The 26172-nt window shown below is 39.3% G+C and overlaps 2 protein-coding genes and 1 long non-coding RNA gene across 3 annotated transcripts; 1 reads left to right on the top strand and 2 right to left on the bottom strand.

Annotated features, from left to right (window-relative positions):
* Positions 1-2562, bottom strand: LOC114820666 (auxin-responsive protein IAA12). Its single transcript, XM_029091804.2, has 5 exons — positions 1835-2562; positions 1007-1305; positions 712-829; positions 478-539; positions 1-354 (listed from the first exon to the last, which is right to left on the bottom strand). Exons 1-5 carry the CDS (start codon positions 2224-2226, stop codon positions 305-307), a joined length of 921 nt encoding a protein of 306 aa, XP_028947637.1. The 5' UTR covers positions 2227-2562; the 3' UTR covers positions 1-304.
* Positions 2563-15641: 13079 nt separating this feature from the next.
* On the top strand, positions 15642-17905 carry LOC139190535 (uncharacterized). Its single transcript, XR_011574811.1, has 4 exons — positions 15642-15780; positions 15916-16037; positions 16798-16856; positions 17719-17905. It is a non-coding gene; the product is annotated as an uncharacterized lncRNA (long non-coding RNA).
* Positions 17906-20309: 2404 nt separating this feature from the next.
* LOC114820728 (uncharacterized) lies at positions 20310-22609 on the bottom strand. The gene has a single exon (XM_029091963.2). The coding sequence runs from the start codon at positions 22283-22285 to the stop codon at positions 20684-20686; it is 1602 nt and encodes a 533-aa protein (XP_028947796.1). The 5' UTR covers positions 22286-22609; the 3' UTR covers positions 20310-20683.
* Between the last annotated feature and the right edge of the window lie 3563 nt (positions 22610-26172).

Raw genomic sequence — 26172 nt, 5'->3', positions numbered from 1 at the left:
TTAACCAAAACAACCGAAATAAATAATTAAAAAATAATAAAACCAGACAAGCTTCTTTTGCAGCAAAACTCAGCACTCTCCTCTCTAGATATGAAGTGAAATGCTCCCATATTTACAGTACGAGAAGGCAGCAGCAGCATGTAGCCGAGTATGCAGGCCTGTATGCTAGCACTATGTAACAGCCTGTGGAAGCCGATCTTCGCACTCTTTGTCTCATTGAATTTCTACTTCTTTCTGTTATCAAACTGTAGGTTTCCTTCATTCATCTTACCAGACTTGGAAATAATGCGCAGCAGTGCCTTTTCTAGATAGGTTTGTTTCTTTGTCTCTCGCTCCTTTCTTGAAATCTTGGAGCTGCAAATAAATATGATTAATCGGCCTTAGACAGAGATCTTCATAATCTCATGGGAGTGCAAAACACCGACAACTGAAACTCGGAGGGCAAAATGTAAGCTTGATGGTTTCAAATTTACGTACCAAGACCATTAGCCTCAGATGTCCTCATGATCCGAAGCCTTTTCACTGAGCCGAGGAACATCCTGAAATGCCACAAAAATTGCAAACATACTTATTAATAACATCTCAGGCAATATCAATTATATATGAAGTACATTGCTCCACGGACAATCATAATCCCTATATCTTTATGTTATTAGGTTTTCCATGCTCTTCTTTTTAACAAAACTAATATTAGTGGTAGTAGCATCATACCCCCAAGGAACATCTCCGACAAGCATCCAATCTCCCTCTTTATCTTCATATGTGAGCACAAATTCAGAGGATCCGTCCAGAAGCTTCGAGGGCTTCTTTGCTTGTTCCGTGTCTCCACCTAACATGAGCACAAAATTATTGGCACACACGGGGAAAAATTGGCCAAGTCAAACGGGCCATGATTGAGTACCAACCATACATCCTAATGGGAACTCATAAGCTTATAAAGTAATTAATTGAGCAACAAATAAGGTCCTCTATCCAATTTTTCCAAAGGCAAAGGAAGACAACTAACCAATAGTTGTAGTGGGGCTGATAAACATTTCCTCGAGTGTTTGAGCCAAAGTCTCATAGCAAGAGTGAGCATTCAAATCCACTTTCCTCCCGATTGGAATTCCATCCATGTTCACCTTCACAAATCCGAGATGCCCTTTCTCTTTCACAGTTGTCTTACTACCGACGTTGATCTTCTTCTTCGAAGTGTCCTTCGATTTCTCCCCAACTGCCGTATCATCTTCAGCCCTTGCAGTCTTTGCTTGGTTAACCAAGCTGTTCATCCTCGCAGCACTTATAGGTGGCCATCCCACAACCTGACTGCTTTCATAATACAATATACCAAAATCAACGATCCAAAACATGCAGGAATTCCAAAAATACAGAAACAGAGTATTCGTATTATTTCTCAGAGTAACAATACATTCAAGTATTCAACATGGTATTAATTAGTATTACAATGTAATGAATATTATAAACATAAAATAATAAATTTAAATACATATTTAGGACTTTATATAAAAAAATTAACTGTATGAAATATTAAAAAGACAGAACTTGTAGAGGAAATTTTTTTTGAATTATCAAAGATTCAAAACATATATCAGACTAAAAACAATTAATCATTAAACAAGAAAAAAAATTAAATAAAAAGAAACCGAAAATACTTGAACAATTATTTAATCTTTTCTTAAGGGAGCATAACATAAACCACTAATTGGGGTTTTCTAAACTTTACTGTTTTCCTGGACTGGACACAAACCGTGCATAATTGAATTTCTAACTTTCCATCAGTTTTCTCAGCAACCAAATACAAGATAGGACATCAACTTTATGAATATTCTCTCACCTAACAGCAGTGGGAGAGCCACCCTCTTGGGGAGCAGAGTCAGCAGCTCTCTTAGTCCCAGAAACAGCAACAGCAGCAGAAGCATGGGGTCTGTGAGAGAACCTAGAAGCAGCTGAAGAGGCGCCGTTAGAGACCACCATGGAAGGAAGGTCCTTGGCAGTCAAGATTCTACCACGCTCACCCCATGCACATGGGTTGCTGAGCTTCCCTCCGCCACCAAGGCTGAGGCCCAGCTCAAGCTCTGCCTCAGCAGGGTAAGAGGTTGCCTCAGAGGACATCCCCACGTAGTCTTGCTCCACCGCCACCACCTCCGCCTTTGACATTGTAGACTCGTTCGATGAGACACCAGAAGACCCACCTCCACCACCAAGCAACCCAAGTGTGGCTTCCATCAAGCTGATCAAGAGAGAGAGGGTTGAAGAAATTGTGGGTTTCAGAGAGAGAGAGAGAGAGAGCGGATGTGGGATTTTGTTTGTTTGTTATGACTTATGAGTGTCAAATAGAATAGAAAGGACCAAAGGGAGGGAGGACTGAGGAGGAGCAGGGGAAGGCAAAAGCAGAGGAAAGGGGATGGTGGGGGAGGAGGAGGGAGGGAAGGCGTAGGTGGTGGAGAGAGTGATGATGATGGGGCCCATGTGTCTGCTGGTGCGCCTTGCACTATCACCAGTCACCACCCACTCTCATTTTTTAATAGACATGATTCGTATCTTTCAAGGATCTGTTTCTCTGTGTTGGGTCTTGCTGTTGTTACTAAAACAAACAAAATTGGTTATTAGGTCAGGAAAGAGATCTTATCCGGATCTCTTCCATCTAATTCTTGTGACCCATAAATTTGAATCTTTGAAATTTGATTTAACGATTAAAGTTATTATAACTTTTAATAGGGCTCTCTATTTGTATCTATTAGATCAAATTTCAAGGGCCTGGATTTATGGGTCATGAGGTTTAGGTGGAAGAGATACGGAGAAGATCCCTTTCCATTAGGCCAATTGATTATGACTTTTTTTTTTTCTTTTGAGAATTGTTATTGGCACTCCAAATTTCTCATTTTACACTCTAAACTTTCTATATTTAGAAAGAAAAGACTAATTATATTCATACATCCCAAATTACTTCTCCCACACTCTTTTAATTTTTTTAATATTTTCTACACACCACTAACACTTAATAGAAAAATATTAAAAAATTAAAAGGGTGTGGGAGAATTAATTTGGGATGTGTAAATATAATCTCCCGAAAGAAAAATACACTTGTGAGAAGTGTAGAATGATATTTTTGGAGTGTCAATAACACTTCCCTTTGTTTTTTTCATCTGTGTTTGAAAGAATTTTTTGTGCACTGAAACCTTTGAAACAAACGATATTATTTACACTAAAAAAAAGTTGAGGGAATTTAGCCTCACAATATGCTAATAATAATTGTAGAAATATCAGAGAGACGGGCCATATGGCCCACTTCCAATAACACCGATATTGTCCCCAACTTGGTAATTACCAACTACAAAATCCATCAAATGTGGGGTTTTATCACAAAATACCTCAGTGTTAGTTAGAGTGAGGTACTTTTACTTATCTTTTACTATGGCCAATGTAGGATTCAACACGCCCCCTCACATGGGACCCAATGAGTGGGTCATACATGGGAGATCCACACATCGGTAACCATGTGGAGCCAAGGGAACTCAACCTACACACGGGGCCAAGGGACCCACCATCATCGCACGAGGCCAGGGGGACCCACCCATCACGTGGCAATACAATGCGGGCCCGATCCTTGGCTCTAATACCATGTAGAAATATCAAAGTCATACGGCCCACTTCTAACAACACCGATATTGTCCTCAACTTGGTAATTACCACATGCACAATCCTTCAGGTGTGGAATTTTATCACAAAAAGCCTCGGTATTAGTTAGAGTGAGATTAGGATATTTAAACTATTACTTATCTTTTACTACGAACGATGTGGGATTCAACAATAATATGGTTTAAATTCGTATTTGACGAGAATTGAACTTAAGACCTTTCACTTATAAGTAAATAAGAATATCACTAAACTGTAGTAATAAGTGACAAGACTTAATGTATTAATATATGCTATAAAATTGATAGAGTACAAAGTTAATATATCTTACTTTTATAATATTTTAATAAAAATAGGTTTTTCTAATTAAAATGATCGTTAAATTTAGCATAACTCTTCACTTTGGTATCTGACAATTAAAATTGATATAAATGGTCTATAAAATTGTCTAGTGTAAAATAGTTTGGTTCTTCCGTGAAAAATATGTTAATATCTAGTTTGGTTCTTCCGTGAAAAATATGTTAATATTTTTGCAATAAAGTAGGGTTGAGATGGAGAATAAAAAATATAAAATTTTGTTGGGTTCTTTGTGTTTCTCTAATTACAAAGATTATGTTTTGCTTTCATGCTCATTTGTGTGGTACCGTACGATAAGGTTTAGAAGAAAAAAAAAAAGAATTAATGAAGATAATTAAAACAAGTGTGGTGGTATAATATGATGAAAAGGATGGAAATGATACAAGTTGCTAGCAAGTATGATGGTATTTTCAACTTTTTGGTCTTGGTATGATGGTTAATGATAATGTTAAACTTTGGCTTGTCGGACCTTTTAGCTTGGACAATGAGGAAAAAAGGGATTTTAGTTGTGTATACAGAAAAATTACGCTGGTAATAGTGCTAGTTCTTGGGATGTCACATTTGCCTTTTTTTTTTTTTTTGGGGTAAAAATTTGTTTTTCTTAATTAAGTATTTTTATTAGCAACATAGCCCTCTCCCACCAGTTTTCTTTGTTTGTTTTATTTAATTTCAACCAAATAATGTTTGCGTTTTGATCAACTGGAAGGAAATTCTTTACATAATAGTATTACAATTGAACAAAGGACTCGCGCAAAAGTTATGTCAATAGTAAAAATCAAATTCTTCGTAAATATATATAATATTTATGTTTATGTAAGTCGAATATAATACTTAAGTAAATGCTTTCTAACTAACTCTTTATGTAGTGATATTTATCTCTCAATGTTATAGAATGTCTCAAGTTCGACTCTCAGGGGAAGGGAGGGGGATATTTGAACACAAAACCTCAAGTGTAAAGAAAAACGCTTATAATGAATTGAGACACAAATCCGTTTGTTGTTTCAATGATTGTTATGAGTAAATGTCACATTTCTTTGTAGGTTTTTCTTTATAAATATAGAGGAAACACTTATAAATGCAGTGAGAGGGACTGTTTAGATAATGGGCAAACAAACATTCAAATCTGTGGTTACCAAATACCACAATGGAAGACCATCACTAATTCACTATTAATTTGATCTTAGGTGTCTCTTAGCTTTGCTTTAATTAATAGTATTAGTTAAAGCATTAGGGTTAAAGTCTAAAGGTTGAGTCTTTTTACAAGAAAAAGAATTATTCTGTTCTTATTTATCTATGCACCCTTTATATTTATGTTTCTCCTTGGGTGCTGTCTACTATTGGTAAGACAAAGGGCACAAAACCTAGTTTTAGAAAGTTGGGACTTACTTTGTCCAAAAAAAAAAAAAAAGAGAAAGTTGGGACCTAAAGAGAGATGCACTGACAGTGGATAGTGGGCCTTTCAGTAAAGCTGAGAAAATAACAAATCTATTATATTTATATTCTTATTCTATTAAGAAAAGATGGCTTGTCAATTTTTTTGCCTCATTTTCTTCCAATTCTTTCAATTTGACATGAGAAGGGTAAAATAGTAATTTTATATCTTTTAAACTTTCCCTTTTTTCTTAATTTTATATCAAAATATTTACATAAGATAAAAAATATGTACTTATTAAGAGAAGTTATCCCACCATCATTTTTTTATACACGTAAGTGAAATCATGATGTTTTTGGATAGTTTGAATGAACTAAAACGGTTGCGCTTAAGGAGAACGTGAAAGGAGATGAGCGATTGTTCATACACACAGAGTGTGTGCTCATCTGCTAGTTAATTATTAATAAAACCAAATTATTTAGTTATTTAAAATTCAAAATTATGGAATTGGGATCCGCTTCTCAAGAATTTGTTAGGGGTAGAGATAGTCTATTCAATTGATTTGTTTATGAAAGAAAGGTACAAAGAAATAAGTCAATGTTGCATAAGTTTACCCTATGCCTTCGTTTTGACAATGAGACAATGACAATGAAGTAAACATTTTTTTAAGAGGAAAAATCTTGGGTGTAACATGTTGTTTTATCTATATCTCTATTTTATATGATGTGAAAATCAGTTACACAGTACGATCTGTATTTCCTAATGATTCTTAGGAATAGTTTGGTATTGTTATGCTTTGAAGAAATTGTTTTTATTGTGTTATGAGAATAAGTAGTTGTGAAAGAAAGCAATGAAGTATTTTGATAAATTATAGTTATAAAAGTGTTTTTAGTAAAAAAAAAAAAAAAAAAAAAAAAAAAAAAAAAAAAAAAAACCAATGTTATAATGGTTGGTAAATTTTTATTTAAAACAACTCTAACTATGTTAAATAACCAAAATGAACATAGAATGGATGTGGGTATTAATTTAAAGGAAAACTAATAAAAATGGCTTGAAAACTTTGAGTTTGAATGATAATGACAAAATAAAGGGTAAAGTGAATAGTACCATGATTGACTTTTTAGTGTAAAAATGTGGTTTTTCATTAAAGTTTACCCAGTTTCCGGCGAGTTTTCCAGTTTTCCTGCGGACCAGTCACCTTTCAGGCTATTTCCTGGCCATCTCCGGCAACCATTGGCCTTCTAAATATGTATAATTTTGTTCTATACTTTCCTATCTTTATTTTGATATATTATGGGTCGAATTTGGTTAATAAACAATTGAATTACGAAACTTTGAAAATTGATCAAACTTTCGACCAAGAGCTCCGGGACACTTAACAAAGTTTTTAATGGAATGACCAAAATAATGAATGGTGGACAATCTCAGGGACCATTTTTATTTATTTTCAATATCAAAGATCAAAGTGATATGTTATGCAAATCTCAGACATCATTTTAACTAAAAAGATATAATTTCTGACTTGTAGGCTATTGAGCTGGGCCTAGAGTATTATAACCTCTATATAAACCTTCGGTCCCTGCAAAAGCCTAGATACACAATATATTACTTCCTACTGAGTAGTTGTATACAAATAGGAGTTCTACAGAAGATTCATTGGTGTTCATCAACTCCTTCTGTTTGCATCGATTTCAATGGATGCCCCCAACTTCTGCATCATGTTAATTAGTCTTCATTCATGTGTATTTTAGTTTTAGTTATTCAACCATGTAAGGTTCACATCATTGTGTTTGAAGACCAAGTAGCTAGCAGAAAAATTAAAGACCCAAGTTCTTTGTAATTTTCCAACCCCTATTTCAATCTTGCCAAATAGATGTTACTTGCATTGTTGTTTAATAATATCCATCTCTGCTTACAAATGAGAATTTTAAGTCCTACTCACTTGGACAACGAGTTTGATGTCTATTTATTATCGATGACTTATTATGTAATTTAGTCCGACAACTTAATTTGAACCATATGCTTTCGAATCTCATTTAACCTTAAGGCCACGTTTGGCATGAGGGAAGAGAGTGGGGGACACGAAAAAGTGTCGCATTTTCCACTGTTGGTAAGTCTAAGCTTGAAAAATAATTTTTTGAGTCGTCAAAAAATGATGAGATGAAAATGATATTTCATTGTTAATAAATATGGAAAGGACATTTTGCATTTCGCTTCCTTTGAAAAAAGATACGCAGCCCAACCCCGGAGACCATTAGCTGCTACTTTGACGGCAATACCATGTTCAACTAGTAGAGGAGAGGAGAGAACTTGTGGGCGATAAAGGGCGAAATAATTTGTATAAAAAAACATGTGTACAAAAATAGAAGAAAAGAAGTCGGATTAATGTCCAAAGGTTAAAAACTGTGGGACAAGTCGACAGAGTGGGAGCCATGTCACGTGCCTCTACTACTGAACTGCATTCACCTTAGCGTCACGTAAGCCGACAGAGTGCGCGGCTGACCGGGGGACCTGTAGGAGCCACTAGACAATAACACCCCAGCTCTTTTAGTTTTGCATTTTACATTTTAGTCCGAGACAGCTATACACTTTCTGTGAGTCGCTTACTTTACCCCACGCGTTACAGCGTCTATTCTTACACCTCATCAGGTTAATAATTTTTGCGACCAGAGCATTTTTACTCACTATTATAACTATCATACACCTAATTATTTGATCGTTTAATTTTAGTTAATTTTCACATTAAATGTTATTTTCTCAATTCTGAAAACAATTAACCAATGTTAGGTGAAATGACACGTATCAAATAATTAGATGTAGGTTTAGCATATACCAAAGTTTAGGTTGATGAGCAAAAATGCTTCATTTTATGACTGAACTCACGAAACGGAGTAATGTGGGATGAAGGAAGAGTTCAAATGATAAAATGAAACAAAATAGAGTGCAGGGATTAAAATGAGATTTTGTAAAGAGTACAAGTATCATGACTAAAAATAAGCCAAAATTTTGGTATGGTTTGGTGTGCACCATACCTTATGTCAAAATTTTGATATGCGGTCAAAGATTCATCAGACATGGCAAAGAAGCAACATAGTCTGCCCTAAGATAATCGAGCTTTTATGCCATTAAGGGACCATAGGCCATCCGGGTTGCTCATGGTACGGATCATGAGCGATCTAGGCCTACCATGACATATATTATGGGTTTTTTGAACCACCCATAATATGTCTTGCCATCGGGCCACACCTGGTCCAATGACATCAGGGTACCAACTCTCTAGAGTTTCCCCTTGGGTGTCCAGTGCAACTATGCTCTTACCAACATGGACCTTCAAAATTGCTAGCTCACATGACTGTGAAGACTGACCTGCAATCTCCTTTTCAACCTGCCTGCTAAGGTTTTTCCCTATAAATAGCCATGTCAAACAGAAGAAACGGTAATTGCCACTTACTACTTAGTACTCTCTCAAGTTCTCTATTCTCTCTACTACTTTTTTGAATTAGGCATCGGAGACCCTATGACGGACACCCTTCTCCTTTTTTAGGGTGTTCGTCAACTAGGCTAACATTGTTTGTTCTCTTGTAGATGGAATTTTGTCTAATCAGTCGTGTACGAATTTGCATCCACAAACTTTGAATGACCTAACTAATAAATTGACTACTGACTCAATGTGATGAGGTGTCTATATATGTAAAAGTGACTCTTCAAAATAGTGGTGTTTTTCTTTGAAGAGCCAAGAATTGAATCTTTTAAATTTAAAGGCAAAAGTTGCCCCCTTTCCCTTATTCTTGAATAGTCACAACTCATCAAATATAATTTCCCTTCAAATAAAATAATTTATTATATTTTAAATTAAAAATTTCAACATAGATATGGGAAGTATAAGGGAGATAAGATCAATGAAGAAGGGTAGTGAGAAGGAGATGAAGAAATAAAGAAGTGTGAATTCAAAGTGAAAACAACTTAAATTAGTTTTTAAGCTTTTAATTTTCATTTTGTGTAACTTTTCTTACATACTTCATCTAACATACAATCATTTCTTTTGCAAATATCCTTTCCCCGTATTTCAAGTACAAAAAACTAAAAATTAAAAACGAAATAGTTATCAAACGAACCTTAAATATTTCAATTTCAAGATACATGTTGTTGATGCACAAAACCGGAGGAGTCTTGGAACAATGTAAATCCGACCGTGAATCTGCAAGAAAGTAAATAACACAAGATGTATCGTGGTTCATCCCAATGTTTGGGCTACGCCCACACTGATATTGTATTTCTCTGTTTGTGAGAGGATGAGAGGGTGAGAGCTTCTGAAGGTGAGAAAGCTCTTCCCATGGCCTAAGAATTGGCCTCCCCTAATGAGGAGAGTGAGGAGTCATTTTATAGAATAAGGGCTCCTCATTTATTACATATTTGCCCCTTCATTTATTACATAATTACACTTGAGTCCCCTGAGTATTTATACGAGGTCTAAATATGGAGGCCCTAAGTATGGTACAAACAGTAGTTCCCAAGTCTTCAGTCAAGAGAGTCTTTTGGCTGGAGACTTGAAATTCAGTCCATGTGTGGGCCGAAGTAACTAGATGTCGTCTAGGACTGATACTCGATATGAGACGGTGCTCAATCTGAAATGATGCTCATCCAGAAGTAGAACATATTGCGAGGCTGCTTGGTTTGTGGCTTATGTTGCCTTGGTTGGCTCGGCTTGTGGCGTTGAATGTGAGGGAGCCCCGTTTGTAGAATAAGGGTTCGCTCCTCAATACATAAGTGATGGGCTAGAGTTGATGCTCGCGGCGAGACGGTTGCTCAGCTGGCGACGATGCTCTCTAATGATGGTGAGGGAGTCCCTTTTATAGAATAAAGACTCGCTCCTCAATCAATACATAAGTGATGGGCTAGAGTTGATGCTCGAGGCGAGGCGGTTGCTCAGCTGGCGACGATGCTCTCTAATGATGGTGAATGAGTCCTTTTTATAGAATAAGGGATCGCTCCTCAATACATAAGTGATGGGCTAGAGTTGATGCTCGCGGCGAGGCGGTTGTTTTGCTGGCGACGATGCTCTCTAATGATGGTGAGGGAGTCCATTTTATAAAATAAGGGCTCGCTCCTCAGTACATGAATAATGGGTGCTCTCTAATGAAAGTGAGGGAGTCCCTTTTATAGAATAAGGGCTCGATCCTCAATACATAAATAATGGGCTAGAGTTGATGCTTGCGGCGAGGCGGTTGCTCAGTTTGCGACGATGCTCTCTAATGATGGTGAGGGAGTCCCTTTTATAGAATAAGGGTTCGCTCCTTAATACATAAGTAATGGGTTAGATTCCCCCAAGTATTTTTCATGAGGCCCAGTTGAGGTCCACTATATGGTACATAATGTAGTCCTCCAAGTCTTCGGTCAATAGAGTCTATTGGCTGGAGACTTCAAATTGAATCCATGTATGGTCCGAAGTGGTATTTGTTTACCCTGCACTGAAGCTTTATAGGTAAAGCTTTGCAAGTGAAGCTTTTGAAGCTAGAGCTCTGTAAACAAAGCTTTTGAAGCTGGAGCTTTTGTAAATAAAGCTTTTGAAGCTAGAGCTCTATAAATGAAGCTTTCGAAGCTAGAGCTCTGTAAATGAAGTTTTCGAAGCTAGAGTTTTGTAAATGAAGCTTTTGAAGCTAGATTGACATGAGTGATGCTCATGAATGTTTATGTTGATTGACATGAGTGATGCTCATAGATGTTGACATGAGCAGTGATGCTCATAGATGTTGACATGAGCAGTGATGCTCATGAATGTTAACATGAGTGATGCTCATGAATGTTGATATGAATGATGGTCATGAATGTTTATGTATGATTGTCATGAGTGATGCTCATGTATAATTTTGGAGTACTGGACGTACTTTTGATCACCTAGTGGGTGATGATAACGGTAGGCTGCCGAATATTTTTGGAGTACTGAGCGTACTTTTGATCACCTGGTTGGTGATAATAGCGGCAGGTTGCCGAATAATTTTGGAGTACTGGGCGTACTTTTGATCTTCTGGTTGGTGATAATAGCGGCAGGGTGCCAAATAATTTTGGAGTACTGTGCGTACTTTTGATCACCTGATTGGTGATAATAGCGGCAGGGTGCCGACTAAATTTAGAGCCACAGGGCCTGGCTCTTTTGGGCATGTAGGCCTTTGCCCTCCACATAATATTCCAGCCTATTATTTTGGGCTTGCCCTTTTTTTTTTAATTACCCTCTGATGGGGTTATACAGATGTCTCTGAAAGATAAGAAAAATAAATTACATCATTCAAAAAAGAATTGCTGGGACTTGGCGACAGCAAGATTTCTCCCTTCATATCAACCTTAGCGGTCCAGCTGTTGGAGGAAAACTTCACGTGAAGGCAGGTTTGGTCAGCAGGCATGGTCTCTCATACTTTGATGCTTTTGCATGTTCTCCGAATGGGTTTTTTCAAAATGGGAATAAGCATGATGAAAGGTCAGTATACAACACGAGATCTGAACACCAGTTGGTGTACTCCAGCTGTAAAAGGTCAATATACTTATCCAAGTGTTTTCCTCTTTCCTCTTTTTCCTTTATTTCTTTCCTCTTTTCCACTGCACCTCTCTCACTCAGTCTCTTTTTCTTTTCCACCTATAGACATATTCACCTGCACATACTTGCTTTTGCTTTTTTTCTTTTCACTTTCTACCCTTTCTCTCTTTTTGCTGCATTGCAGGTTTACAGCAAAGCCAAGAAAGCAGCGATATGGTATCCAGGAAGTTTAAGGCGTAGCTGTTGATGCCGCCATCGGTGGAGATGGTGGAATCGATGGCAAACAGGACGTAGCTGGCGGCAGTTTGGTTTAGAATGTATCCAACCGCGTAGGCGCACTGGCTGCCATTGTAGTTGATGCTTCACTTCGGTGAGTATGAGGAGGTTCAGAGACGGCACTTGCTGCATCTGAAACCCCAAAGAATCCCAGCTATCAACTTTGAGCATCATAAGGGTGTAGGCATCAGAAGGTATCTGATCGACGCGTTTAACCTATCGTATAATCACTTATCGGGAAAGATTCCGAAATCCTTCGGTGATTTACCCGTGACGGTGAGCTTAGATCTCTGAAACAACAAATTCAGCGGTGAGATGCCTCAAACGGGGTCATTTTCGAACCAATGCCCCACCGCATTTCTTGACAACCCTCTGTTATGCGGGTTTCTGCTTCATAAAATTTGTAAAAAACCTGGAACAGAGCTTCGCGGATACCACAACACTACCTTTCCCGTCCCTAATTCCTGCCAACAGGGTAAGGGTACGTCTGTGACGTCAGTAAGATTCGTACAAAACAGAGTCCAGAGCAGCACGAGCGAAACCGGCGGCTACCGGCGATCGCTTCCTCTTCCTCTTCGGCACCAGTTTCTTCTCTGGACGAGCAGTCTTGGAAGTAGAGTTAGGAGCAGAAATGAAGCCGTAGGGTCTGCAATCAAGGGCCAACGACGGTGATTGTTGAAGTTGCAAGTACTGGATGACGTCGTGGCTGGGGCTCATAGGAGGAGCATGGGCGGATGTTGTGTGTTTCCATAAGCTTAGGGTTTTGACGGATGTGATGCAGCACTCATTCCAGTTGAGGTCGGCGAAGTCGGCGACGACGTCCTCCAGGGTGGTGATCACAAATGGAGAGATGTAGTCTCTAAGCTTCAAGCGAGCCGGATCGACTAGTGGCAGCGAGCCCACGGCGTCGCTCAAATGTGCATTGGGAACTTTGTAGATCTTCTTGTATCCGTGCATAGAAATGATCTGATTGAGATGAGCGACGGTAAGATGGAGGTGGAAGTTGGATTGAATGAAGAGCAAGTAATCTTCTAGAGTCATCTTCTCGCTGTGGAAACTCGTCGTCTTCCTTTTTCTTGCACTCGAACTCGCACTCGCACTCACCATATCCATCTTCGCTCTGCTTCTGCTCTTTTGCAACAAGTTACTCTTCTCTTTGTATAGCCGTTGGTTTATCAATTTGTTATTTCTTGAGAGGGTAGCTCACACCTGGACTGCACTTTATACAGTTTGGCAGGTTTGAAGGTATTATTTTCCCTCGTCTTGAAAAGTACGGAGAGGCAGATCTTTTCTTCAGTGGGAGCAGCTTGTGGAGTTTCTGCCTCAGCTTCTTGCTTCCATCTAAACTCTGCGTCTTCTGGTTTATCTTGTTGCCGGTATTCTAGACTGCAGAAAGCTGTGTCACTTCTGTGCATGTAAATATCGCGGCCGGGAATAAGGCGGTGTTTGCAGAAACCACAAACCTTCATGAAGTGGGCAGTTTCTCCAAAAATGTGAAGCAGCCAGGAACTTTTACAACGTTCCAGTAAACAGTTGAACGATACCGTGTAAATGATCATTTTGGAAGTATTTGTGTTTCAGGATCGTCAAAGATCAACGAGCTGGTAGAACTTATATCCGGGTTTGCTGTTAATTTCTTGCGTGACTGAGATGATGACGATGTCTCCTCTAACGAACTGGTACCACCAAATTTTCCAGATGCATGCATCCTCGGCCTTGGTTTTGTTAGTGCCTTCTCGTTTAGGTGGACCGTTGAGGAGTATAAACTGGTTGGTGGCTTTGTGGCGTCTGCAGATTCTGGTCTCTCTGAAATCCCTGGTTGCAGATCAAGTAGGATCTCGAGTTCTTGCAGATTCACGGTGGAGTGTGGTGAGGTCTCACGGTGGTGAGATAAAAAATGAGAGAGAACCGACATAGCTTTTTGTGTCATTTCTCACAGACGGTGCCAAATGTTGATGCATAAAACCGGAGGGGTCTTGGAACAACGTAAATCCGACCGTGAATTTGCAAGAAAGTAAATAACACAAGATGTATTGTGGTTCACCCCAATATTTGGGCTACGTCCACACTGATATTGTATTTATCTGTTTGTGAGAGGATGAGAGGGTGAGAGCTTCTAAAGGTGAGAGAGTTCTTCCCATGGCCTAAGAATTGGCCTCCCTTAATGAGGAGAGTGATGAGTCATTTTATAGAATAAGGGCTCCTCACTTATTACATATTTGCCCCTTCATTTATTACATAATTACATTTGAGTCTTTCGAGTATTTATACGAGGTCTAAATACGGAGGCCCTAAGTATGGTACAAACAAAATGGTTATAAAAACCATTTCTTTCTGTAAGATGAAGGAGTTGGACGTTTTTGTTGGTGAATGAAATATTCAGAGAGATTTCTATCTCATATTTGTGCCTTTCTCTTGTTTAAGAGTCTGCTGCTTTGTTCTTTCTAGTGTTTACGTTGTAGGCTGGTACTAGAACCAAAGTTTATAGGGGTTTCAGGCATCTCCTCGCACTAAGAGATAGTGGACCCTACCTATCAATCTTATTTATCATTTAATTTTGTTTCTATCCGCTGCACCCTGCATCAGTTGGTATCAAAACGTCAACTCAATCCAAGGGTGACGTTATATTCAGCATGTCACAGATGCCATTAGATGAAGATCTAAATCTGGACCTTCCTCCAATATTTGATCGTTGGTTGGATAGTTCATGTCCAATATGTTGTGAAAATTATTCAGGTGATTGTCTCTTATATCTTGATCTTCTTCCGGAGTTTGATCATTCTCCATATGGTACTTATCACGTTTGCTGTCAAAGTTCTTGCGTGGTTTAACGAAATGTTGATATGGAATATTGTCTAATTATTAAAAATGCTGATTACAAAGAATTTTTGAAGTTGGAGTTTCATGATTTAATGAGTTCATTAGAAACTTCTGGATATGCTGATTTAATTGGGGTCGATGTCTTCTGCTTCAAAATTTTCAAAGTTTTGGTTGGTATTATAAATCATGAAGAAGGAGAATGTCAAGGTTGCGAGGTATGCCATTAAGGGTGCTTTTCACACTTCAACAGTCAATATTAAATGCTCCAAATATCTATTTGTTTGGACCGGCATAGTTCAATTTTATCGCTCCAACTCATATGATGATCCGAATTTGAGGACGAATTCTCTCCAACCAGATGAGAATGATACACGCTAAGGACTAAAGGCGTTATTACATAAAATTACTGGCAGCTGGGATTTAAGTTTTATAATATAATACATGCATTTTTGGAGTTATAATGTGTCACAGCCCGTCCCGGGATTTTTATATCTGGGACGTGAATTGACGTAATTACCCTTGGCGGGAATTAAGGTACGTGTGTGTGTGACATTATTTGAATTAATTTTGTAAGTTTTGGGATTAAACTTTTGGAATTTGAATTTTTGTGGTTAGGGATTTGGATGGATGGTGAGGATTGTGTTGGGCCACACAATCACACACACACGCACTCCCTGTCTTCTCTCCCTCTCGTAGCACTCTCTGTCTCTCTCCCTCGACCTCACACACACCCAATGTGTACGGCACACACCCAAACCCTCCAAAAACTCGACGGATCGAGGCAACCAAGGTATGCATCTTCATCCTTTCGACGTTATGAGTTCATTGGTACTAGTTTTAGGAAGTGAAACCCTCGAAATCACGGGAAACCCGAACCTCCATTTTTGAGTTACTGTTTATGCACACGTAAAATGTCGTGTTTCAGGGAATTCTAAGCTTGTAGTGAGCTTAGTGAAGTCCTAAGGAGGCTCGGAGTACTTCGTTTGAAGGATTTGGACGTCGGGATCACGTGGTTCCATTTTGGCCGAATTTCTTGGGAATTTTCCGGTGAGATTTCTTGATTTTTAGAGCCTTAAACTAGTCTATCGTGATTCTACATGTTTGGGGCTTCAATTTGATATAAAATACGAAGAAAATGGGTGAAAAACGAAGGAGAACAAGAGGTTTTAAAAGTGGCCGGAAAACGGTCGCCGGAAAAACCAGTCCGGCGACCCAAGGAAGAAGAAGGGCGCGTGGGGGGCGCGTAGGCCCGTGCCACGTGCGGCGCGTGAGGGCGTGTGGCACATCAAAAAAATAATCTAAAAATATGTCGACGTTCGTGACGTCGAGTAGATCACTGTGGTATATTCATATACCCAAATTGAGCACCGTATGAGAAAGTTATTACGATTATTGGTTAGGTGCTTTAAATAACGTTTTATAGTTTTCGCATTTAGGTGAAAATGTGAATTGACGATCCGACCGTTGGATCGTCACCAAACTTTGATACGTTGTAATACGTAATATTTGAGGATTATTGGAACTTACGGATTGGGAATCCGAGTTACGGATCTTCCAGAATTGGAGTTGTAAGTTCATAAAATAAAATGTTAACCGTCACTTAGTTTTGGAAATTGACGGAGATCCGACCGTTGGATGGTAATGAAATTTCAGGATGTTGTCCTAGAGATATATTGTGGACCTCTGGAAGTTATGGTTTTAAAATCTGAGTTGCAGATCTTTCGGATCGAACTGCGTAGTGATGTGTTTTATATAAGTTATATTCTATCGATATGATTTCTGAGGTTGGATTTGATTATTGTTCTAGGCGGCGATCGTCATGACGCCTTGATGTGTTGTGCTAGGGAGTTGTAGGGCGAACTCCAGGTGAGTGGGCAGTTTTGTTTTCGTATTACCTATATACTATTGAGTTTTCCCAGAAATTGAATTTAAATGAAAGTATGATTTAAAATGCCATGGATAGATTTATATGAAAAGTATGATTTGAAATGTCATGCATAGAAGTATATGAAAAGCATGAATTGATGTATGATGCATATATATATGTGAATTGGTGCTGTGGACGCACAGGTAAGTATCAGGTGAGTTTTATATTATTCATGTGCATTGTTGATGTGTATATTGTGGATAGCTCATAACCTGCAATCATGGTGTTAGTGCTTATATTATTCACCACACCGCACGCTCGTCTTGGATCCAAGTAGGTGGATGTCGTACAGACCAAGTGAGGGTTCCGACATGCTAGTCGTATAGATTACTAGATGTGATTTCGACTAGTGGGTGACCTTAGATTATGTGCACAGATGATTGATGAGAGAAGCACTAGAGCGTATTATTACACCATCCATGTCGTACAGACTACTTCAGGTAGTTCCGACTTATCTGCAGTGTAGTGCCGTACAGGTCATCGAGGTGACTCCGGTTGGATTGGATGTTGAGCTATGGAATTAACCGTACAAGACCAACTGCAGGGTCTCCGGTTAATTCAACTTTTCACCTGTTACATTGATGCATCATTTATTTTGTTTTCGAAATTAAAACATGGCATACTTTCGGGTTTTAACGAAAAATTGATGATTCGAGATTTATGAAAAGTATTATGTTATTATACTATTTTCTGGGAAAAGTATACAGGTTTTACAGTGAGGGGTTAGAATTATTTTTGGCGAAATGTTTTTGAAAAGCTTGGTTTTACTGACCCACTCAATTTTGTTTTTCGCCCCTCCAGGTTCTTGATAGCAGAGTTTTGGTGGCCACGAGGAATCCAACGGTATTCTGACAGAATTCACAAAAGTAGGACTCACCCTCGAGGGTTTCCATTTTAATAATTGTATTTTAAAAGCTTCCGAACTGTGTAAATGGTTACGTCACTCTCATGTGACGGCCAGCATGCCCTCCTTCGGGACGGGGTGTGTCATAATGCATGTATGTAGCTTTAAATTTATGGCTTATGGAATTCCTAGGTTAATGACATTTTATGAAATCATTTAGTTTTTTAGGAGTTATATAGTAAGATTTTATTTTTTGTGTCTTTCCATATTTTTCACTTTAAGTTGTAAGCCTATAAATACTTGTATTTGTAAAGAAGAAGGGGAGAAGTTGTTTGAATTATCATATTGATATTTGAGTTGTAAACTCGTTTTTATGTGCCTTTATCTTGTTTAAGAGTTTGCATCTTTGTTCTTTCTGGTGTCTACATTGTAGGCTGGTACTAGAACCAAAGTTCTTAGGGTTTTCAGGTCTCTCCTCGCACTAGGAGATAGTGGACCATATCTATCTATCATACCTATCCATCATTTTTATCCTAATTTTGTGTTCTAAATTCATTTTATTCGTTTTTATCTGCTGCACCCTGCATCAGTTGGTTATCAAAGCCCTAATCGATTCTTGGGTTATTATGTTGCTGTTGTTAGGTTTTTACGAAATCGATAACTTAGTCTATTGGAGTTCTCTACCAATTTATGATGAGTATGATGAAGATTACATGCTTGTGATTAAAGTAGCTAATGAAATTCAATTTACTTTGCAAATCGAAGCTTATTGTGTTGCCGATTGGGATTCTTCCCTGATTCTGGATGAATACAATGGTGATGAAGATTTAGGTTCAATGGTTGAGGTACTTGTGGTAAAATCTATTCTACATTTCTATAACTTTTATGATTATGTTTAGGAATCGTTCATTGCTTGTCACGCTACAAAATTTTACTTGGAGAAAAGAAAATTTTCACATTGTTCTAATTATGTCTATACTTTTCAAAGTCTAAAATATCAAGATGTTTGCTGGAAATTGTATGTGCACTCAAATGCAATTTATGTCATCAAGAAAAGATTAAATTCATGGAACATGACAAAGTGGAGAAGAATGAAATTATTTAGAATTTTGTACTATTTGGATATGTTGATGCATGCTGAATTTGTGGTTCTTAATTAGCTATTGTGGCAAGTACTTGTTGGGTATTCGAAAGACAGAGGAAGACCAAACAGAAATCGGGGAAAAGTTCATTCGAGAAGAACATATTATGTGTTCCATGATGGGTTTCTCTTTAAAGGGAATCAACTTTGTATACCTGAGTTTAGTTTGAGGCTGCAGATCATAAAAGAGTTACATAGCGATGACTGCATTGGAAGGGACAAAACCTTTACACTACTGTTTTTTTTCTCATTTCTAGCCTGCCATGCGAAAAGAGGTATATTGTTTTGTGGAACAATGTTGAATCTGTCAAGTTTCTAAGGGCAAGGCAACAAATGCTGCTTTGTACATGCCATTACCCATTCAATCACAACCATGGGTGGACATGAGCATGGATTTTGTTTTGGGTTGGCCTCATACTCAGCATGGTTTAGACTCAATTTTTGTTGTGGGGGATCAATTTTCCAAAATGGCTTACCTTATTGCCTGTAAGAAGACAATGGATGCTTCGGAAGTTGCTAAGCTATTCTTTTGCGGAGTGTCCCGACTTCTTGGATTACCAAGTTCGATTGTTTCAATCGTGACACCAAATTACCAAGCCATAATGTGAAAAACCTCATTCCATACAGATGGGACATCGACGATATTGGAAATGCAAATTCGAGGGCGAATTTTCTCCAAATCGAAGAGGATGATGCATGCCAGTTCGCTAGTGCATTTATTGAATCATTGGGCTAAAATGAATGACTATAACAAATTAGAAAAGCTTAATAACAGCCATTAGTAGCTCCTAATAATAGCCAGGGCGTTTTGGACGTTTTTTTGGTTGATTAGATTACTTTCTTTATGTAATTTTCAATTTTTTGTCATTTTAAGTTTATTGCCTTTCTAATTTCTGAATATATGTTACAAAATGGTTATAAAAACTATTTCTTTCTGTAAGATGAAGGAGTTGGATGTTTTTGTTGGTGAATGAAATATTCAGAGAGATTTATATCTCATATTTGTGTCTTTCTCTTGTTTAAGAGTCTGGTGCTTTATTCTTTCAAGTGTCTACATTGTAGGTTGGTACTAGAACCAAAGTTTATAGGGTTTTCAGGCTTCTCATCGTACTAAGAGATAGTGGACCATATCTATCAATGTTATCTATCATTTTATTTTGTTTCTATCCGTTGCGCCCTGCATCATAATCATTCTAAGTCCAACCATGCTGATCGACCTTATCGTCCTAAAAAAGATGCAGCAAACTCGCAGGTGGCACATCGCAAAATATGCACATCTAGATTCCATACACCAAAAAAGAATTATATTTTATGCATAAATAAATTCATTAACACACCACATTTTTGATATAACACATCGCAACTATGCAATATAAGCTTTAATATTCTACATCAACAAATAAGATGTAAAATGAATTTGAATTTTGTCGATACCTTTATTCATTGTCTTTTTCTTTTTATAATTTTTTTTATTTTTTATTTTTGGGTTTTTGAGAAAGAATAAATTAGATTAGATTAGACAGCAGAAATTTGAGAAAAACAAAATTAAAATGAGGGAAGTGGGAAGAATTATCTAACCGAGCTCAACTCAACTTGCTAACATCACCCCCCAGTGTGCACATTCTTATCCTGCACTCCATATTACCCTTATGTATTTCAGTGGTTATTTTCCCAACAGTACTCCCCCGGCGTAAATTAGCACCAGCAAAGCTGTTACTCTCATCTCCCGGAATATTTCCCACCGAAGATCCAACCCGTTAACCCATCTCCATTCGGGTTGATCATACGTAGCTTAGATCTCCTACCGATGGACTCCGATGGACCCGCCCGCCATTCTTACTCCCGTTCTTCCTCTGAGGTTTTTCTTGGTCGCCCGACCCGCATACGATGGAGCACTCGATTCCACATATGTTACTAAAGCAAGAGAACAGCCCATTGCTCCCATCGCTGTGTCGCCGTGTGTGGCGCGTTTCACTGGATTTAAAGCTCGAAAACTCTCCCCTATCATACACTGGCGGGAGCTCCGTCCGCCACCGCTCTAGCTTCGACTGCAACCCCTCCACGCTGTCATCCTCGTTCCACGCACCCACCACAACTGAGCTCTCGTTGTCCTGGTCCATTCGCTCCTTTGCTATCGCCGCAGCCACCTCCGACGGCGACGGCCCCAGCTCCGACTCCGTTAGGAATGGAACAGCCATGAGGTTCGACTTTCTTGGCGTCGCATACGCGTTGTAGGGCGACTGCAGCCTCTGGAATGGCGACTTGCCAGCTGGCAGAGCCGACCTCCGCGCGGGGGTAGCACCAAAATTGTCCACCAGGGTGAATTTCGGGGAGGGCTTGTGACTGGCAGGCATCTTTCTCGGCGGTTCTTCCGCTTCGGAGGCGCTGAGGACGAAGCTGGCCGGTTTCTCGTTGCCATTGCTCTCGTTCTTCGGTGGGTCATGCGCGCGGACATCGGAGGCGCTGAGTGCGGAGCTTGGCTTCCCTTTTTTGTCTTTCCAACTCTTTGGTGGGCCCACATCCGAGGCGCTGAGCATGGAGCTCGCCTTCCCCTTTCGGTAGCTAACATCCGACGCGCTGACTACAGAACTTGTTTTTCCCTTTTTGCCATTCCTGTAAATTATATCTGATGAGCCGCCAACCAACGAGCTCGCTTTGGAACCGCGACCCTTCTTGCTTTTTCTAGCGCTGACATCTGACGAGTTAACCACGGAAGTTGCTTTTTCCTTTTTACCCTTATGTCTGAATTCCTTTTCTCTCAGCTCTGACCCGAACATTGAGCTGGAGTCGCTCTTGGTGCGCCTCAGCTCGGGTTTCGAATACGTCGTCATTTGGCTTCCGGTGTGGTGGGTTTTGGTGCTGCGCGGCGCGTCGTCTTCGCCCATCAAAGTTTTATATCCAACTGCTGAGGCGCTGAGTTGGGAATACAAGGGCATGCTCCGCATAGAGCTATGAAGCAGCGCCACGCCGATGTTTAGAATCCCCTGTGGCCGACCCGAGGGGCGGCGCACCTGGAGCGCCACGAAACGCATGCCCACTTGAGGATGGTGGTGGTGGGGCTTTGCCGGGGTTGGAATAAGGTTACCAACCAAGATACGGACGGTTCCCACGTGAACATCCTTGAACCAATGAAGGGCGTAGATCTCGATCATGACCGCGGATGTGTCTTCATGCAAGAAGTCCTCGTCGACACGGAACACAAACTTGTCGTTCCATGTAGGGTTGTTGTGGCCTGAGGTGTCCACCCGTGTTGAGAGTTTTCGATCCGGGTGCACCCATGCAACGGCGTATGTGCGCATGGAACGCGACATGGGCGCAAGGTCCTGCGCTGATATTACGTTGAGTTCCAAAAGCTGGAAGGGAGCTAAGATTGATTGGGACATTGTCGTGATAGAGTAAGATAATTCAAATCGCGCTCAAAGCTTTTAGAATGGAAATTCAAATAGAAGCGAGGCTAGAATCTACAATTTACGTATTTTCTCTTGTATTTAGATGTGACATTTGATAGGAAATCAAAGATAAGGACGTCGTTGGTGTGTTGTTGAGAAAGTGGCGATGGTGATGGAGATGATGGAGATGATGGAGATGACTCCGCTCGTCGTCCGAAAAGAGGTGGCGGACGGACGACGAGAGGTGAGTGGAGGCATCTAATGGGAAGGAAAATATGTTTGGAAAAAAAAGGGAGGGGGAGAGAGAAAGAGGGTAGCTGCAAGGTGGAATTGTGTAAAAACAGCATAGAACAAGGAGGGTCCGTTATTTGAGAAAGACAAATGACAACGATGGGTGTTAGAGAGTGTTTGACCCCACGCTTTTTGTTTTGACTAGGTTTAATTTGGGAAAGTCGACAGAGAGAGGGTTGTTAATTTTGGTTTAGTTACATGTACCTACAGTCCCTAATCTAAATTTAGGGTTTAATTAAGTGTGGGATTTTATGGTCCTTTCAATCATGTGTGATCGTCTTCAGCTAACAGTAATTTTGTTTTGTTTTTATTTTTTTTCATTTTCTTTGTTTTTTGTTGAGAGCTAACAGTAATTGTTACCAGTATCACCTTACTTAAGTCGTTATCCTAAAGCCATATTTAGATAGGGAATCAAACTGCGGGAGATGCTTTGGCTTTAGCTGGTAGAGAAACCAGAGAGTAGCGATGAGATGAATGTAAGCATAAAACACATTAATTAAGTACTTTGTAATATTATCCGGGAAACTGATTAATCTAGTTACTCTGTAATAATTATTCATGTGTGTATATATCTTATCTTTTTTATGTTAAACCGAAGTCGGTTCAGGTTCCTAATCATCGATCTTCAGTCTAAACATTTGATGAAGATTCCAAGTCTAACATAAATTCTTTTGTTTGCACGATTAAAGTCATTTTATAAACCAAGTGAAAAATTGTTTGCCTCTCCAAAATACAAACTTATAATTTTCGGCCTAAATGCGTATTTTACATCATGTTAATTAGAAAGCTACCGGACAACAAAAAACAAGTAAAGTGTTCATCCAAAACATTTAGCGATGAGAGGCTCTAAGCCTCTAAGGAACGTCGTCATTAATGGAGCTATGCATGCATGGTGTCCATCGAGAGATTTTTTAGTGTGACCATCACACGAGGTGGTACACCACGTATCTCCATATAAATTGTGGGATATGTGTGTTAAAAAGTTAACAACTTAAAAATTAAAAATTTTCACCACTTACATAGAAACACATAATGTACCATCCGTGTTCCCGTCATAATTAAAAATTTCTCGTGTCCATCGGGTGACATCAAACACAGAGTACGTAGCATATGCGTGAGAAGTTGAGAATATCTTCAGATTTACAACTTGAACCCCATGTATAATGAACTATGCATTTAAAACAAATTTATTTGTATTGTTCCTCATAGTTTACGGGTCACTAACTAGCACACACATAAGGACATATGTTTTGCTAGTAATTTATCATTACTTCAATTTGAAACCATAGTTAGAAGCAAAACCCTTTTATATCAGAACATTTTATAGGGCACGAGGATTGCAGACCGACGTTTGGGGCATGAAGATCGCAATAGGCCGTTATCTTATCTATATAAACCGTGAAAAGTCTACCATTTCAGTATACCTTCTCTTCAATTCATTTATCCATCCAATCCCCGGTTGCTTCCCTTACCAGCTATATCCTGTTAGAGATAATGTACACATAGGATGGTGACACTTGTAAACAGATTAAGAGAGTTAGTTATAGTTGTTAAGAATATGCAAATGTAAGTAGGGTGTAGTATATATACTCTTATAGTGTAATAGCTTGGTGATTAAGAAAAGAAATAGAAATATCTTTCTCTCTCTATGAATCTCTTTCTCTGACTTCTCTCTCTAAGATTACTGTCTGTGATTCTCTTCTTCTTAGTTTACATGGTATCAATCGCCATTTTCGCTCTTGCTGTTTTCTTCGATCCTTCGGCTGCTTCCGCTCATCTTCTCACTCTGTGATTCTTTCTCGTCCTCGACGTCGATTCTTTTCTGTATGCTTGGACGTATTCTGGTATTCTTCGTCTTCTGTGATTTCTAAGGTTCTTGGTGTTTCTTGATCTTCTTGCATCGGTGTTTCCAGAGTGTGCACACCAGGTGTTTGTGATATTTCCTCTCTTGGATTTCTATCTTCTTTCTGTATAAATGGTGTCTGCATCTCAATTACAACTCCTTCAGTCGCCTATTACTGCTCTCATTTCTACTCTTTCAACATCTATCAATGTTAAGCTTGATGATTCGAATTATCTTAATTGGCATTTCCAAATGCAATTGTTACTGGAAAGTAATGGAATCATGGGGTTTGTTGATGGTTCAACACCCTGTCCTGCTCGGTTTGCTCCTAATTCTGGTGATTCTGGAGTTAATTCTGCTACTTCCTCCTCTGGTTTAGAAACAGATGAATATACTGTTTGGAAATTACATGATCGCGCACTTATGCAGCTTGTTACTGCCACCTTGTCCCCAGTAGCTATGTCATGTGCAATTGGTAGTGCTAGTTCTCGGGAGTTGTGGACTCGGCTTAAGGAACAGTTTTCTACTGTTTCCAAGACCAGTATTTTTCAGATGAAGTCCAATCTTCAAACCATTAAAAAGGGGTGAGATTCGGTCACTCGGTATTTACAGAAGATCAAAGAAGCAAGGGATTATTTGTCTGCTGCTAGTGTGTTTCTTGATGATGAAGACATTATTATTTTGGCTCTTAATGGTTTGCCTCCAGAGTATAATACATTCCGCACGGTTGTTCGAGGCCGAGAAAGTGTTATGACTATGAAAGAGTTTCGGACTCAACTCCTTGCTGAAGAAGAAATTGTTGATAGTCATTCTCATGTTCCTTTTCTGTCTGCGATGGTTGCCAATAATACCTCATCCCCTGTGCACAAAGGTTCTAATCAGGCATTTAACTCTGGCGGTGGTCATTCCTTTCATCATACTGGGGGTCAGTCCTATGGTGTTTCAGGAGGTTTCAAGCCGTATGTTCACAAGAACAAAGGGAAGGGCAAGTTCAATGGAGGTCAGCGATACTACACTCCTCGGCCAATGTATCATACACAAACCCATGTCTTCCCTACACCTACTCCTGGTGTTCTTGGTTCGTCGCCCTCAGCACCTCTATTGCCGACGTGTCAATTGTGTAATGCTGAAGGTCACACTGCTCCTTATTGTTACAATAAGTCTTCTGATCGCCAACAGTGTCAAATCTGTGGCAAGTTCAATCATACAACTTGGTATTGTTTTTACAATGAAAAAGGGCCTTCCTATATGGGACCTCAGTATTCTCAACGGGCAGGTACTCCAATGCAGGGATACTCTTACAATGTGCCTCATGTGTTGCATGGCTCTCACCCCTCTTCCCTGTAAGCAATGAATACTGTATTTTCTCCCACATCACCATCTTCTCATATAGGCTCTGTGGCATCTACTTCTCAATCACCACAAGTCTGGTTGACAGATTCCGGTGCTACTACACATATGACAGCTGATCTTAACAATTTGTCCTTAGCTTCTCCATATCCCAAGCAATGAAGTTGTTCAAACTGCCAATGGTGAAGGTTTGCGAGTTTCTCACATTGGCAGTTCTATTCTTAACACTTCTACAAATCCTATCACATTAAATTCCATTCTCTATGTTCCTAAATTGACACAGAATTTATTGTCAGTTCATAAGTTGTGTTTGGACAACAATTGCTGGCTAATCTTTGATGCATTTTACTTCTGGATTCAGGACAAGGTCACAGGGAGAATCATGTACAAGGCCCCG

This window comes from Malus domestica, chromosome 13 (assembly GCF_042453785.1).
Source record: "Malus domestica chromosome 13, GDT2T_hap1".
NCBI classification, from domain to species: domain Eukaryota; kingdom Viridiplantae; phylum Streptophyta; class Magnoliopsida; order Rosales; family Rosaceae; genus Malus; species Malus domestica.
The sequence above is the reverse complement of the archived record's forward strand: the minus strand, read 5'-3'. Positions and strand labels throughout refer to the sequence as shown.